Raw genomic sequence first — 16441 nt, 5'->3', positions numbered from 1 at the left:
ATGCTCTTAATTGGATAATTGAGAAGTAGTCAATATCTTGGAAGAGGTGTTTGACAAAGTCTTCTTTGAATTATTATTTTTTAGTTCTGTCTTTTGAGCTTCTGTTAATAAGTGCCCCAAATTTAAAAATCTTCTTTCTTTAAAAAGTACATACCATTATTGTGATAATGTAAATGTTTGAGTAGTGTAGAAAGAATGTTAATGTTAGGTAAATCAATTTCAAAAATAGTGATTTTAGTCAATGTTAAGAATGTACTTACCAAAAAAATACTCATTCCTAGTAATGTCATTTTTAATATGTTAGAAGAATACTTCCTTAATACTTTAGAGTCCTTTAACCAAAAGTGAAGGTAATGTTCAGGGTTGTGACTGAAATTGCTTCTTTCAGTTAAGGTGCCTGCTGCTGTCATCAATTACTTCGTAAGTTATTACTAATGTAAAAAGATAGGAAAACAAAATGGAAAACTTGGATAGAGATCAAAATACTATTTGCAAATAACTTGATTTCAATATTTTGAAAATCCAGAGTACAGTGAAAATTAGCTTTCCTGAACACTTAATAGTAATCAGTTGGCAAATAATAAAAAGAAAACCCATTTATAGTAAGAGCCACAAAATAATAACTTTAAAAGTTATGTGAAGCTGCCAAAGGAAACACCACAAAACCTAACTGGGAGATACACAGTTTGGGTGTAAGATTAAATATATCTCTATTTGGTAGATCCCATTTCCCACACAGGTGTTCCACAGAAGGCTTACATCAAGTGGAAGATGGCTGCTGATTAGTGGCACCCATTGTATGCCTCCCAAATCCTGCAGTATAAGAGAATCAGGGCAGGACAGCTACTCTGACAGTGCAAGTCCCCTTTCCCACAAGACCGTGTTGCAAGAGACCTGCTCTGGTGGGCTTGGCGTCCAAATGGTAGCTTACATCTGTCCCAGCTTTCTGGGGACAGAAGAGCTATTCTGTGTACATTCTGCAGCTGGCGAACATTAGCAGATTCCATCCTCCCTGATTTTGGGCTATAGAAGATCCATACTGGGAGGTGATAGAAGATTCTCCTCTAACCCCTAACACAGCTGCTCTGCAGGGAGGATCTGGGAGACATTCAACAAAGCTGGTTTCCCATACTCCACTGCACCCCCCCCACCACGCTCCATAGCACAAAGGCAAAGGGGTTGTTCAGGGGAAGGTTTGAGTGAGCTTCAAAGACTTGACAGCACACTTGCCATCACCAGGGACCTAACTTTACCTAGAACAGACTGGAGCAGTTTGTACCCCTGAATATTGTTGAAAACTATAGGACAATCAGCTACCAATAAATAGAGGCTAACAGCTGCTGGTGATACCAATAGATGTCAGCCAGAAAGCTTAAAGACAAGATCAGGGGGAGAGACCAAGAGAGAGGGTAAAACTACAGACATCCCTCGTGATCAGAAATAATGTGTGTAGGTTCAAGGCTATAGCCGCATAGGGGCAGTGAGAGGGGAAATGTCTGAGTTACAAGTCCCTGACAGAATGTAGGGCAAAACTTGGAAACTCCCTAAATAGTGAAAAACGCCAAGCCCCACACAGTGGTGAAGGGTGTAAATATCCATAATTCAGGGGGCTTAAAGACAACCTCTTGTTAATTAGTAGCTAGTCATTAAATGATGCTGACTCAGAAGCAACCCCTAGGAAGTCAGTCTTAAAAATGAGGGAGAAACAAGTTGAGCAGTAACATCAGAGGCACAGACTTCATGAATTAGTCCAGACGAGTCACTAAATAAAAATTAGCCCAGAGTGGTCAGGAGAACCACCATGGAGAAATCCTACAATATGTTACCTAAAATGTCCTGTTTTCAACACAAAATTATGAGATGTTCAAAGAAACAGAAAAGTGTGACGTGGGCAAAAGCAAGCAATAGAAACTTCCTCTGAGGGATACCAGATATAGGACAAGTGTTATGCAGCAATTGTAAATATGTTCAAAGACCTAAAGGAAACCAAGTTTAAAGAATTAGAAGAAAGTATGCTGACAGTGACACATCAAATGAAAATAAAAAGATAGGAAATAAAAGAACTGAATGAAAATTCCAGAGTTGAAAATTTCAATAACCAAAGTGGAACTTTTGCTAGGGAGGCTCAACAGTACATTTGAACTGGCAGAAGAATCAGGAAACCTGAAGATAGATGGAGAGAGATTACCAAATCTGAAGCACAGATGGAAAAAAAAAAGTGAAAAAAAAGTCTTCCTCACACTACATGCACAACAGTCACCTCAAAATGGATCATGAATCAAAATGTAAGCAAAACTATAAAACTCATGGAAGTATTGTGACCTTTGTTTATGCAGTTTTCTTAGATATGACACCAAAATTACAAATGAAAAAATAAGAAATAGACAATTTAAAACAATTTTTATTAGAAGAGATTGAGGTGATCTGTTTCATCTAGTTTAATAATTTCAATAATAAAAACTTTGCTCTACACAACTTCATTCCTCCCCTCATGCTGTTATTATCACAAATTATATCATAAGGTAGGTGCCCATCAATTATTGCTTTATGCATTTGACTTTTTAAGTTGAGGGGGAAAAAGTTATAAATAAAAAATACATTTACTGTCTTTTATAAAATTATCATTATCAGTTCTGTCTTTGTGGGGGTTTGAGTTACCATCTAGTGTCCTTTCAGCCTAAAGGGCTTCCTTTGGTGTTTCTTTGTAGGACAGGTCTGCTAGAAATGTTTATCTGGGAATGTCTTAATTTTTTTCTTCCTTTTTGAAGGGTAGTTTTGCTGACTATAAAATTGGTTGGCAGTTTTTTCCATTCAGCATCTTGACTATATCCTCACTGCTTCTGGCCTCCATGGTTTTGGCAGAGAAGTCAGCTGTTAATTTTATTGAGGACCCCTTGTATGTGATGAGTCACTTCTCTCTTGCTGCTTTCAAGATTCTTCTTCTTTTTTTTTTTTTTAGTTTGATTATAATATGTCTGGGTGTACATATCTTTGAGAACTTGGAGTTCCTGGAGTTTCATGGATTTGTAGGTTAATATTTTTCATCAGAATTAAGAAGTTTTCTTCAAATATTTTTAATGCTTTCTTTTTCTTCTCTCCCCGAGACTCACATTATGTATATGCTGTTATGCTTGTTGGCTCTATTCTCTTAAGCTCTGTTCATTTTTCTTTTTTTTTTTTCTGTTCCTCAAACTGGACAGTGTCAATTGATCTATCTTTAAGTTTATAGATTCTCTCTTCTGCTTGCTCAAATCTGTTGCTGAGCCCTTTAAGTGAAATTTTCATTTCTGTTATTATATTTTCAACTCTATAATTGAAAGATCTAAAATTAAATGTTCTTTTCACTACTTAATATCTATTTATATTCTTTATTTGGTTGAGACATACTTTCCTTTCATTCTTTAACCATGGTTTCATTAAAGTCTTTGCTTAGAAAATCCAATGCCTGGTCTTTCTCAGGATTTCCATTGATTGCTTTTCCCCCTGTGTATGAGCCGTACTATTCTCTTTCTTTGCATGCCTTGTAATTTTTTGTTGAAAACAGAACATTTAAGAAAATGTTATAATGTGGTAACTCTGAAAATCAGCTTCTCCATCCCCTCTTGCATCCCAGGGTTTGTTGTTGCTGCTTGTTGTAGTTTGTCTAGTAACTTTTCTGAACTTATTTTGTAGAGTCTGTATTCTTTGTCATGTGTGGCCATGAAAGTATCTTGGACAGACATTTCCTTAAACACCCAGAATGAAAAAATTTCCCAGTATTTGCCAGGGACTGTGTGTGTTTTTGTGGTGCGCCTCCAATATTCAGCCAGGCAGTTTACAACTGTGCTTCAGCCTCCACTTTCTACTTTGGCAAAGCCTCCAGGTCAGTCAGAGATGACAGCGTGGGGCCTTCTCAGGGCTTTCCTTAGTGCGCACACTGCCCTGACTGTGCATGTGGTGTTTTAGATTCCCAGGAGTATGTTGTAACTTTCCAAAGCCCTTATGGACATCATTCATTCCCCAGCCTGTCCTCCCTAGGTTTGGTCAGTCTGTCGCTTGCCTCAAATGTTATGCTACCTCAGGCAGCAGTAACCAAAACATTTGCTTGTTAATGTTTCAACATTGCCCCTTGGTAGCAGCTTTAGCTCCAGGCAAACTTCAGTCAGACAAAAGCCAGTCTTCCAGGAAGCCACCAGACTAGTCAAAACAAATGATTACAATTCTTTGTGATTGAGGTCTGTTCTATTGTCAGGAATGGGACTTTTATCTTCAGGGCTACTGCTAACATCAAATTTAAAGGTGAAAGACTGAAAAACCTTCCCCTTAAGATCAGGAACAAGAAAGGATGTCCACTCTCACTGCTTCCATTAAACATACTAGTCATTCTAGTGGGGGCAATTAGGCAAATAAAAGAAAAAACATCCAGATAGGAAAGGAAGAATTAAAAATATCTAATTTTAAATGACATGATCATGTATATGGAAAATCCTAAGGAATCCTCTAAAAATTTTTTATAATCAATACATGAGATCAGTAAGGGTGCAGAATACAATATCAGTAGAAAAACAGTTCTACTTGATTTTAGATTTTAGCAATGAACAATCCTAAATTGAGAGAAAAAAAGATCCCATTTAGAGTGTCATCTAAAGGACTAAAAATAAATTTGACAAAAGAAATGCAAGACTTTTACACTGAAACTACAAATCATTGTTGAAAAAAATTAAGACCTAAATAAATGTAGAGACATCCCATGTTCATGGATCAGAAGACTTAATATTGTTAAGATTCAAAGACTTCCCAAATTGACCACAATTTCAACACAATACCTCCCAGAATTCCAGCTGCCTTTGAAAAAATTGACAAACTGATTGTAAAAATTCATATGGAAATGCAGGGGATTCAGAATAACCAATAGCTAAAACAATTTTGAATAGAAAAGTTGTACAAAGCTACTGTAATCAAGACATTTGAGTATTGACATAATAGACATGTAGATCAATGGAATAGCATTGAGAGTCCAGAAATAAACCCATACATTTATGGTCAATTGACTCTTGACGAGAATGCCAAGCCATTTCAATATGGAAAGAATAGTCTTTTAACAAATATTGCTGGAACAACTGGATATCCATGTGCAAAAGAATGCATTTGTATGCTACCTCACATTGTACATACAAGTTAATTCAAAATGGATCAAAGATCTATATGTTAGAGATAAAACTATAAAAGAAATGTAGGTGTAAATCTCTATGATCTTGGGTTAGAAAACAGTTTCTTAAATAAGACACGAAGAGCACAGAAATCAAGAAAAAGTAGGGTTTTTTTTTTTTGGAAATTAGAATTAATTAAAATGAAAAAAATTGGGTTTCAAAGAACACAAGAAAGTGAAAAGACAACCCACAGAAGGGAAGAAGTATTTTCAAGTCGTATATCTAATATGGGAATTGTACCCAAAATATATTAAAATGATTATAATTCAATAATAAAAAGACCATTACATTAGAAAATGGTCAAAGGATTTGAATAGATACTTCCTCAAAGAAGATATACAAATAACTAATAATCACATGAGAATATGCTTAACATCATTAGTTATTAGGGAAATGCAAATCAAAACCACAATGAGATAGTAATTCACACCCTTTAAAATGGATATAATCAAAAAGACAGACAATAACAAGTGCTGATGAGTATGGGGCAAAACCGAAACTCATAAATTGTTGGTCAGAATGTAAAGTGGTGCTTTGGCAAATAGTTGGGCATTCCTGAAACTGTTAAACATGGTTACCATATGACACAGCAATTCCATTTCTAGATATATACCCAAAAGAAAGAAAACATATTCACCTAAAAATTTGTACATAAGTGTTTAGAGTAGTATTATCCATAATAGCCAAAAAGTGGAAACAACTCAAATGTCCATCAACGAATGAAAAAAATGTGGTATATCTGTATTATATTAGAGATAAAGAGAAATGGAGTATTGGTAGTGGATGAACCTTGAAAATGCACTACATGAAAGCTGTCACATAAGACCACATATTGTATGATTCCATTCATATGAAATGTCATAAGTATGCAAGTTTATAAAGACACAATAGATTAGAAGTTAACCATGATGGGGATTGATGGAGAATAGTGTCTGCTTATGGGTATGAAATTTCTTCTTGAGGTGAGATTGTTCTAAACAGATTGTGGTAATGGTTGCACAACTCTCGATATAGTAAAACCCACTGAATCATGTAGTTTTAAAAGGAAAAATGAACCTTTCCATACAAAATTTTCAAAACCCATTTATATTTGATTTCACTGTCAAAAATGTATATAGATTGTACTAGTTTCCTAGGGCTGCCCTAACAAAGTATTATACATTGAATGACTTAAAAAAACCCCAACCCAGAAATTCATTGTCTCTCAGTTCTAGAGGGTAGAAATACAATTATCTTTACAAGTGGGTCTCTGTGTTACTCTGAAATATTGCCTTCTAGCCTTTCAAAATCTTTTCAGATTTCACTATCTTATTCAGTGATCAAGTTATTTCTCACTTAATTATTAGATTTATCTTAATTAGCTGCTTTATCATTTAAGTTCCTGTTTAAAGTACACAGAATGAAAAGCTTTGATATGACAAAGTATGTTACATTTCTGGGATGATCTAAGACATTGGATATGACTGTTCATAATGGTATCTCTTTCATTCTGTTCATCAATGTCCATCAATGTCTGCTTTTCTGCTCTTGTTCTGTGGGGTGTTTCCCTAGTTTTGCTCTCATCCCCCTTTGAACCTCATATCAAGCTTAGGGCCCATTTAATAGACATGCAGATCAAAGAGGGTATAATTTTTAATAACCAAAGCTAATAACATAATTGTAGACAAGAACTTCTAGAAAGTTCATATCTATATACATCTCCCATGGCTGGGTATATACATCTCCCATGGCTTAGCTGCAGTTTCCCACTCACAAAATAGACTTCCCCTTAATCTGTACTTATAAGTATTGTACATTGTCTATATTTTATCTTCTACACATTACAATTTCAACCAAGACATGATTGTCAAGCATTGGCAGTAGACATTACGTTAGTGTACCAGTGACCATTGTGGTGGCCCAAATTTCCAGCAGCTTTGTTTTAAATCCAAGAGTATTATTTTCGTATTTTGAAAATAGAGTGTTATTTTCTTACATGACTAAAAAGACTTTACACCTATTTCTTTTAAATAAAGACGTTTATTTGGAGAATATTAGTAGTATGATAACTCAACCTCACCAAATATTCACAGTTCATCAGGTCAGGGAATAGAACCAGTCCGTGTGAGCTTCTTATAAAGAAATGGATGACCACTTCAGGAGCTGCTTCCATCTTCTATCTTATTATTGGGTGATTCAGAATCCAAAATATGAAGTTTGGGGACTTTTTCTCAAAAGTAGAAATAAGGAAAATGTCTGAAGCAATGATAATTACCTTTTTCAAAAAAATCTATGAAACTTTAACTGCATATTTCAGTCTCGTCGAGTCTTTTGTATTATTCTGACTGTCGATAAGAACCAGAGGGCTATGTTGATGATTCTTGATAATTTCAGCAACACTTCCAAAGTACTAGAGCAAGAAAACATAGATGAATTAAACATTGGAATTCATGTTAACTTTGAGCTCTTCTCCGCCAATCTTCTCCCACTTTCTCAAGGTAGTCAGTGTTACTAGGTCTCAGCAGACATTCTACCCAAAAAAGTCTAATTTAACAAAGGCTGTTATCCTCGAGGTGGCAGACTCTGGCCTTGCCTATATTCAGTTACATTAAAAACACTGGCAGCCTCAATTAGTGTAACCACATAGAGAAATTACTTCATTGAGTTATGATGTAATATTTTAATGACTTTTTATTTAGTAACAACTGTAAAACTGTCACACACTGGGTTTCTGTACATTCCTTACGAAGCATAGATTATCTGTTATGTTGCACAAGTCTTAGATATAAGAACCGATGTAATAAATTTACCCTAGAATTTAGTGTCAGAAATGAGTTATTTCCAAGATTAATTCATGCTTGGTTTTTGTTTTCCTTTCTGAATAAATAAAGCTTTATAAATTCTCATATTTCCATTTTTGCCCTAGCTCCCAGAACTAATTAATAATTAGTTTAGAGTTAATTAATAATGGAATCCATGCTAGGCTCTTCTGTACATATTTATCCTGTGTGCTAATTCCTATTGTCTATGGATTTTAATTTAAGGTTATCACAAATATTCTGAAAAATTATCAAAATTTTAAATGAAAGAAAAAATAAATATAACACAGAACAGGAAATGAAATGCATTGATTTCATTCACTGCTACAAGCTCATAGTCATAAATAAATGCATTTAGAGTCATTTTCAAAAAAGCAGTAATTGTTTTGCAACACTGCCATAGATTTAGCAATTATCACCAACTGATTTATTGTCTTTTAATTTTTCATATAAAGACAAATATCTAGAATAAAAGTTTTTTAAGCCTTTTAATTAATTATTTGGATAACTTCCAAATATCTATATACTGAATATTCAGAATACTGGTCAACTTTTTCAAATGAAATACCAATTGTCTTTTAGATAATTGGCTATCTGAATATTAGGTTAGGGAGGAGAGACTAGAGACAGGGACCTTCAAGTATATTTACTCAATTTTTTAACTTGCTCTTCAATCATTCAGCCCTTTTGCAATTGCCAATGAAATTCTTTTATGATATTCATAAAGACATTCATCCTGTTTGCTTGGGATAGCATGTTGTTAACCTGAATGCAGTTGGAAGTTAAATTGATGGACTAAAGAACCAGGAAATGAAATACCATGGCCTCTCTGAAGTGGATTCCAAGTGAAAAAGTGTTTTCTGAACCTAGGAAACACAGTAGAGAGTTGCTATATTTACACAAACAAACATCTCATCCTGTCATTCCAGTCCCTGAATATTTTTGAGTATTTCTTTGTTGGAGTGTTTGTGGATTGAAATGTTTGAAATAGGGAGTTCAGTTGAGTTGAAATGTGTGAAGTAGGGAGCAGAGCTGAGGCATACTGAATGTAGAATTGAGCATAACTGAGTTGCAGTTTCCCTTCCCTTTTTTTTTTTTTTTGAATGTCTACAGTAATTCATTGTATTTGAGATATTCATGCATGGGCAGAAAAACAACTTGTTTGATAACTCAAAATCTCATGGTCCATAAAATAAAGCAAACAGATATCAAAGCTATAAAATTACTTAATACCGTATCTACATAATGCCAAAACAACTGTAAAAATAGTTAAACAGTTAATCAGTTGGTTTCTTTTTCTACCCATATACACCCAAACACAAATACAGGCAAACAGACTTTTCACAATATCCACATTGTTGATATCATGTAACCAGAGTTTTCATTTTTCATTCGGATGTTCAGTTTATGGGAGAAATAATCTTATATAATATATATATTATAGATAAGTAAGAGTTTTAATGGACTCTGTCAGCATTTCCAGATACCATTATAATAGTATGCTATTCGTTTTGGTATCTATAGGCTGGATATGTGGGGAGTGGGGTGAAGTTCTGTTCTATTCATCCTTAGGTAGGGACAAAGACTCTTTAGGCCAAGAGGAATCCCTGTTTACCAGAGTTTCCTTAGCAGGACAAAAGAGTCCAGAGCCCCTATGGAAGCTCAAAATTTATGAGAATTTCAGGACCTCATAACAGGACAGCTCCTTCTCCCACCCTTAAGCTTCTTCCAAAAGTACTGGATGCCTGCCTGGGGAAGCTTAGAATGAAACCATCCATCCAAATTCACTCTGTCCTATGAGGATCACCACTATCTATTACACTGATTACTCCTTTTTTTTTTTTTTTTTTTAAGATTTATTTATTTGACAGAGATAGAGACAGCCAGCGAGAGAGGGAACACAAGCAGGGGGAGTGGGAGAGGAAGAAACAGGGTCCTAGCGGAGGAGCTTGATGTGGGGCTCGATCCTGTAACGCCGGGATCACGCCCTGAGCCGAAGGCAGACACTTTAACCGCTGTGCCACCCAGGCGCCCCTACACTGATTACTCCTGAAGAAGTTTTATCTTAAAAGATTTTTCAGATAAAGGTTTCAGTGAGAATGAAGATTTTTGTGGGTAGGGAAAGGCAGACAGTTCTGTTAAAGTTTAATTGGTATTAAATGATAATGCAATCTATATTTTAAAACCCAAGTTTGGTCTTGATCCATGTTTTGTGTTTTCAGATTCAAGAGTTTTGCATTTTATAATTATCTTAGAGTTTATTAAAAGCAAACTATAAAACTCCTAGAACAAAACAGGGGAAAATCTTCATGATACTGTATTTGGCAATGATTTCTTGGGTATGACACCAAAAGCACAGGCAACAAAAACAAAAATAGACAAATAGGACTACATTAAATTTAAAAACTTCTATTCATCAAAGGTCACAATGAACAGAATGAAAAGGCAGTCCGTGGAACAGGGGAAAATATTTGCAAGTCATCTAACTGATAATGGGTTAATATCTAGAATATATAAAGAACTCCTACAACACAAAACAAAAAGATCAAATAACCCAATTTAAAAATGGGCAAAGAACTCGAATAGACATTTCTCCAGAGATGATATACAAATGGCCAACAAACATAAGAAAAGATGCTCAAAATCACTAATCATTAGAGAAATGCAAATCAAAACTGCAATGAGATATCACCTCTTACCCATTAGGATAGCTACTATTTAAAAATCCCAGAAAATAGCAAGTGTTGGTAAGCATGTGGAAAAGTTGGAACCCTTGCGCACTGTTGGTAGGATTGTAAAATGAGGCAATCATTATGGAAAACAATATGGCAGTTCCTCAAAATTTCAAGGTAGAACTACCATATGACCCAGCAATCCCACTTCTGGATATATACCCAGAAGAACTGAAAGCAAGGGTCTCAAAGAAAATTTGCTCACCCACATTCATAGCAGCATTATTTACAATAGTCATCAGCAATAGCCAAATGTCTATTGACAGATGAACGGATAGACAGAATGTGGTGTACAGTACAATGGAATGCTATGAAGCCTCAAAAAAGAAAGAAATCCTGTCACATACTACACAATATGGATGAATCTTAAGGATATAATGCTGCATGGATAAGCCAGTCACAAAAGGACAAGCATGGTATGATCCCACTTTTATGAGCTATCTAAAGTAGTCAAATTCAGAGGAATAGAAAGTAGAATGGTGATTGCCAGGGACTGGGAGAGTAGAAGAGGGGAGCTGTTTTCAATGAGCATAGAATTCAGATATGCAAGATGAAAAGTTCTGGAGATCTGTTTTACAGTGTTGTAAATATATTTAATACTACTAAACTGTACACTTAAAAATGGTTAATATGGTTAATTTTAGGATATGAAGTTTTTTTTAACCACAATTTAAAAAAAAGCAAAATAATACACTCATTGACAGAAGACCTTACCAGTTTGTTTTACAAATGCAACTCTCCCGCCTGTAATCACTCAATCAACAAATACATTCATTCATTTAATAAGTACTAATCAAGTATCCACTGAAGGCAGCTGTTCTTCTATGGTTCTGGAAACACAGAGATGAGCAAGACCTAGTCTAGTCCCTGGTCTCATCTAGTAGGACAAACACTTCAGCAATTATGATACTTTCTAACAATTCAGATGCTTTCTAACAAGTGCTGGGTTTGGAATGAGTATAGTTCTTTCTGAAAGAGTATTGAAAAGAAGTATTTCTTAACTTTTTTTTAAGTGCTATTTTCTCTGTGTAGGTTGTTCTTTCCACTTTTCTCCTTCTCATCTTTAACTTTCATTCTACTTACTCAAACTCAATCTATCATTCAAGGCAAGAACAAGTGTCACTCCCTTTGTTTATGGATTATTCCAGCCCATATTTCAGGGCTTTCTTATAAAAACAAGCTGGCTAAACAGAGATACGGTAAGCACTGAGTTTGCTCCAGGTTAAAGAGGAGTTGGGCTTCATATTTGGTTAGTATTCAAGACGTACTGTAATGCTTTTCTCTTGCTACAGGCCCAAAAGCTCATTCTGGTCTAAGGGTTATAGTCTAATATTTCAACACAAATTGCTGCACTCCTCTGCTCCTTCCCTGGTCATCTATTTTGGTACTTGAGTTGAGATCCTAGTTCTTGACTTAGGAGCTCTGGACACTGACATCGATTCTACTTGACACTTCAACTTTGATTTCTATGTTTTGCTGAACCAAACTACTGAATCAGAGTGCACTAAGTCAGGATGAAGTGACTAAGATGCAGCCTTTAGGTCATACAAGTCTTCCCTCCTTTCTGTTTTCTCATAGAATATGCTGCCGGAACACAGTATTTTGTCTTGTACTCTTTTCTTTTCATGACATGTATGCAAGGTTTGCACCAAGTACTCTTGTATCCTTTCTCCTCATCTCTAGCACCTAATATGCTATGATACCATTGTGCTCAATACATAGTATACAGTTGGATTAAAAGAGAAGTTACTGACCTCTTCACCATTTTTCTTTCTGCCCAAAGCATACTGCTTTGTTGCTTCAATAAATCGCACAGGGATATTATATACTCGCTTATTAAAGAATACAACTAGTGTATATGGCTGTTTGGAATCATGGCCAGAGCTTTTCCGAATAAGAAATGATCCATCCTGTTTATTAAAAGAAAAACACAATTATGGTATTACTTAGGTTTTCACAGGTTATAAATCAGTTTATACCTATATTATATGCAAAAGGTAATTATTGAGTTATATGATTTTTATTATTGATAACAGTTTTATTATTTTCCAAGAAAATACTTCAGTAAAATATATACTCACAGAAAATCCTGAGTGAAGTCTATGCTAGCTTTTTGATGCATGAAATAAGATGCTATGTTTATATATTTAGAAATGTGTGAAGGGACACAGTAAGATTAAATATAGAGAGCACTCTTGAACTAGGAACCATGTCTACAGGTTACCTATGAATAAAAAAAATATGAGACAAATTCCATTCAAAAGTACTATGAGAAGAAAGCTGAAATTGGGAATCAAAACATTTCAGCTGATGAAATTCTCTTCCCTAAAACTTATATTGAAGCAGATAAAAAATAACACAAAATACCAATTAAACTAAATATTTTATAAAATATTCTAGGGGTGCTTGGCTGGCTCAGTCAGAAGAGCATGTGACTCTTGATCTTGGGGTCATGAGTTCGAGCCTCCTGTTGGGTGTAGAGATTACTTAAAATGAATAAATGATTTTAAAAACTTGAAAAATGACTGAATGTTCTAGAATCATAAATCAAAAAATTATTAACAAAATATGGGTGAAAAGCAGAAAGAAGAAATGCAACAAGAGTTGATCAAACTCAGGAAGGAAACTGAAGAGAAAGGCAAACCTACCTCAGAAATGAAGAAATTATAAGATGCCCAAGGGACGATACCTTTAAATGAAGATATGATAAATGACTGAAGGAAGGCATGGAAGTAACCCAGATGGGGGCGGGGGGAGAAAGGAGATTAAAAAAAAAGAAATACAATACAGTCAGAGTGGTTGGAATGAAAGAAAGACAAAAAAGGTCCAAAATGCATGTAATTTGAGTCCTTAAAGAAAAATAAAATAATAGAACAGAACTACTTTTTAAGACTGGAATTTAAGAAACTGTATTGGAGATAAGAGTAACTAAATCTACATATTGAAAGGGGTTCCATCTATCTGAAAAAATTGGCCTGAAAGTCAACTCAGAAACACATTCTGGAAAACTATTAGACTTTATAAACAAAAGTTCTGCAGAGTCTTCTGACTAAAATATGAAATTATATATAAGGGCAAGAAAATAACATTAGTATCAGACTTTTCAAAAGCATCCTATAAAATAAGGTAGTCCGGTGAAGCAACACTTTTAAAAACTCAAGACAAGGATTTTATAACCAGCCAAGATATCCTCCAGGTTATCAGATTATAAACAGCTTTGAATGTGGAAGAACTCAGGGAATAATGTAAATATAGTCCTTCCTGAGAATCTATTACAAGGTGAACTTTGTCAAACAAAAAGAGATAACTGGGGAAGCCAGCAAAGGATTGGTGGGAAAGCATTTAACATATTTAATTGTAGAGTTAGGATGAAAGCAAAGGTAGCAGAAAGCAGTAAGTAAATGTTATATATTCCAACAAAGTAGGGTGCAAGTGAAGGAAAATAGGAGGAGGAAAGAGAAAGAAAAGGAGAAGTGGCATTTTAACTTTGGATTTTCCAAACTGCTCCTAGTGTTCCTATATGATTGGGCTTGGACTCTCCAAAAATTTACTTCCAGGTATTTTTTGCCGTCTTGACTTCAATCTTCTAACCCATGCATTGATCCAAAATAGCTTGTTACTTCTCACTCCTGAATGGATCTCATGTAGCACCAAACCTTACAGAGATCTCCCCCTGGAGCCTTCTTCTCTCCCACTGATTGGAGAACAGTGGAGCCTACGGATCCTTGCAAAGAAAGGACAGTAGAAATGAGATGGAAGAACAAAGAGGGAGATGCTTGAGGGAGAGGAGAGAATGGCAATTGCTCTTGAATAAGTAAATTTTTAAAAATCCCTGCATCCATAATTGTTGCAATTCTTTAGTCAGCAAATTGTTGGAATGACAGCTGTGCCTATAATAGGCTGAGAGCAGAATATGAGACTTAAAAATGGTCAGACCTTGTTTGATCTGTATAAAGCCTCTTCAGCAGACTTCCGGTCGCAGGCACCAGCATACCACGGCTTGCAGTGAATGTCCGCTTCCTGTGAAATGGAGGGTATTGCTAAGCACGAGATGGTCCTTCAATAACAGGGCACCTTCTGTGCACTGGAAACAAAGTCCCATTTTGCATTACCAAGACAGACCTAACTATATCTGGAGGAGCAATTTGAAAGTAAGTTTTCTGCTTCCTTTGATCAATCACAGGATTATATAACTGACTTTTTTTCCATTTGGCCTTAGCTGCTAACCTTAGTACTTGAGCATTATCATCAATCAATCAATCAATCAATCTTGCTAGATTCCGGAGTCATTTATTCCTTTCTCCTAAATAAGTTGTAAGCTCCCTGTCTATCATGATCTTTCTATAGTTGCTTTGTGGAGTGCTTTCTAATTTCCAAAGTGTTTTTACCAAATGTTATTTTATTGGGTTCTTTTAACTATTCTGAAGGCAAGAAGGATACATGCTCTCATCCCTTTTTACATTTGAGAAAGCTTAGAGAGACTTGTCCAAGGGCATACAGAGTTCTTTCTCTGTCTTTTTAAAAACTGTGCTGCTTTATGTGTTTTAATATCATATGCCTCCATAGATCTATTCTGAGAAAATTGCACAGCTTAAATAGAATCTATGTGAGAGGAAGAACAATAAAACAACACACTTCTTTGCTAGTTTTGAAGAAACACAAATTGTTACTTAGGGCATCTGGAATACAAATTGGAATACATGGAGCAGGGTCTTAATTCGTGAAAACAAAATGCATTCTGTACCCATCAGCAAATGGCAACTTGCAAGCTGACTTAAAATATAGTCTGTCCTCAAGCTTCACCCCAAACCCCTTACAAGAAGAAATTAGAAGACATTCCCTTTCCTGCACTTTAATGGTAACAATAACAGTTTATTCATACCTGTTCTGACAAATGGGGGTTAGATGAAAATAGGCCATCCACAGCTGAGCTTCCCCCTTCTGGAAATCCTGGAAGGGATTTGAAAAATCAATGGGTCTTCATTGCATCTTGAGCAGTCAGGGTGCCTATACTTCAACACTGTGCTAGGTGTGGCAGGGGACACAGGCACTGAAAAATCACACACATGACAAAAAATCCCTAATAGCAGTGGTTTTCCAAGCGTGATCTGGGGGCCCTGGGAATCCCCAGGATTCTTTCAGGGAGGTTGTGAGGTCTTTTCCAAATCCTTATCTCTGTGAAGCCCCATTTTCTTCATATACTTCAGCTAGAAAAACATTGCAACAGCTTGAATATAGAAGCAGATATGAGAATCCAGCTGTCTCTGTTACTCTATTAAAGAGATTTAAAAAATATAAAACAAGGCCACTCTTCCCACAAAAGTGTTTTTGTTTGAAAAATATAGTGATTTTTCATAAACATATGTTATTTATGTTAACACGTAATAAATTTAATATTTTTAAATGAAAAATAAAACTTTCAATTAAAATGGATTAATAAATGTTCTAATTGTCTGTATTTATTTATTTATTTATTTATTTATTTATTTATTTAAAGATTTTATTTATTTATTAGAGAGAGAGACAGCCAGCGAGAGAGGGAACACAGCAGGGGGAGTGGGAGAGGAAGAAGCAGGCTCATAGTGGAGGAGCCTGATGTGGAGCTCGATCCCATAGCTGGGATCACGCCCTGAGCCGAAGGCAGACGCTTAACGACTGAGCCACCCAGGCACCCCTAATTGTCTGTTTTTAATTAATACATTAAATATCAATAGAAAGAAAC

The 16441-nt window shown here is 35.4% G+C and overlaps 2 protein-coding genes across 5 annotated transcripts in view; one reads left to right on the top strand and one right to left on the bottom strand.

Moving 5' to 3' along the window:
- ZNF518A (zinc finger protein 518A) overlaps positions 1–16441 on the top strand; it is a 49764-nt gene that overhangs the window by 29631 nt on the left and 3692 nt on the right. The gene's annotated exons all lie outside the window — the stretch shown is intronic.
- Positions 6804–16441, bottom strand: part of BLNK (B cell linker) — a 73648-nt gene continuing 64010 nt past the window's right edge. For all 4 annotated transcript variants that reach the window (XM_048219051.2, XM_026493760.4, XM_048219052.2 and 1 more), the window contains 4 exons: positions 15602–15669; positions 14656–14739; positions 12474–12629; positions 6804–7578 (listed from right to left, as the gene is read on the bottom strand). In XM_048219051.2, coding sequence (XP_048075008.1) covers positions 7459–7578; positions 12474–12629; positions 14656–14739; positions 15602–15669 — 428 coding nt within the window. In that variant the 3' untranslated portion in view covers positions 6804–7458. The remainder of the gene's footprint in view (positions 7579–12473; positions 12630–14655; positions 14740–15601; positions 15670–16441) is intronic.

This window comes from Ursus arctos, unplaced genomic scaffold (assembly GCF_023065955.2).
Source record: "Ursus arctos isolate Adak ecotype North America unplaced genomic scaffold, UrsArc2.0 scaffold_7, whole genome shotgun sequence".
Taxonomy (NCBI): Eukaryota; Metazoa; Chordata; class Mammalia; order Carnivora; family Ursidae; genus Ursus; species Ursus arctos.
The sequence above is the reverse complement of the archived record's forward strand: the minus strand, read 5'-3'. Positions and strand labels throughout refer to the sequence as shown.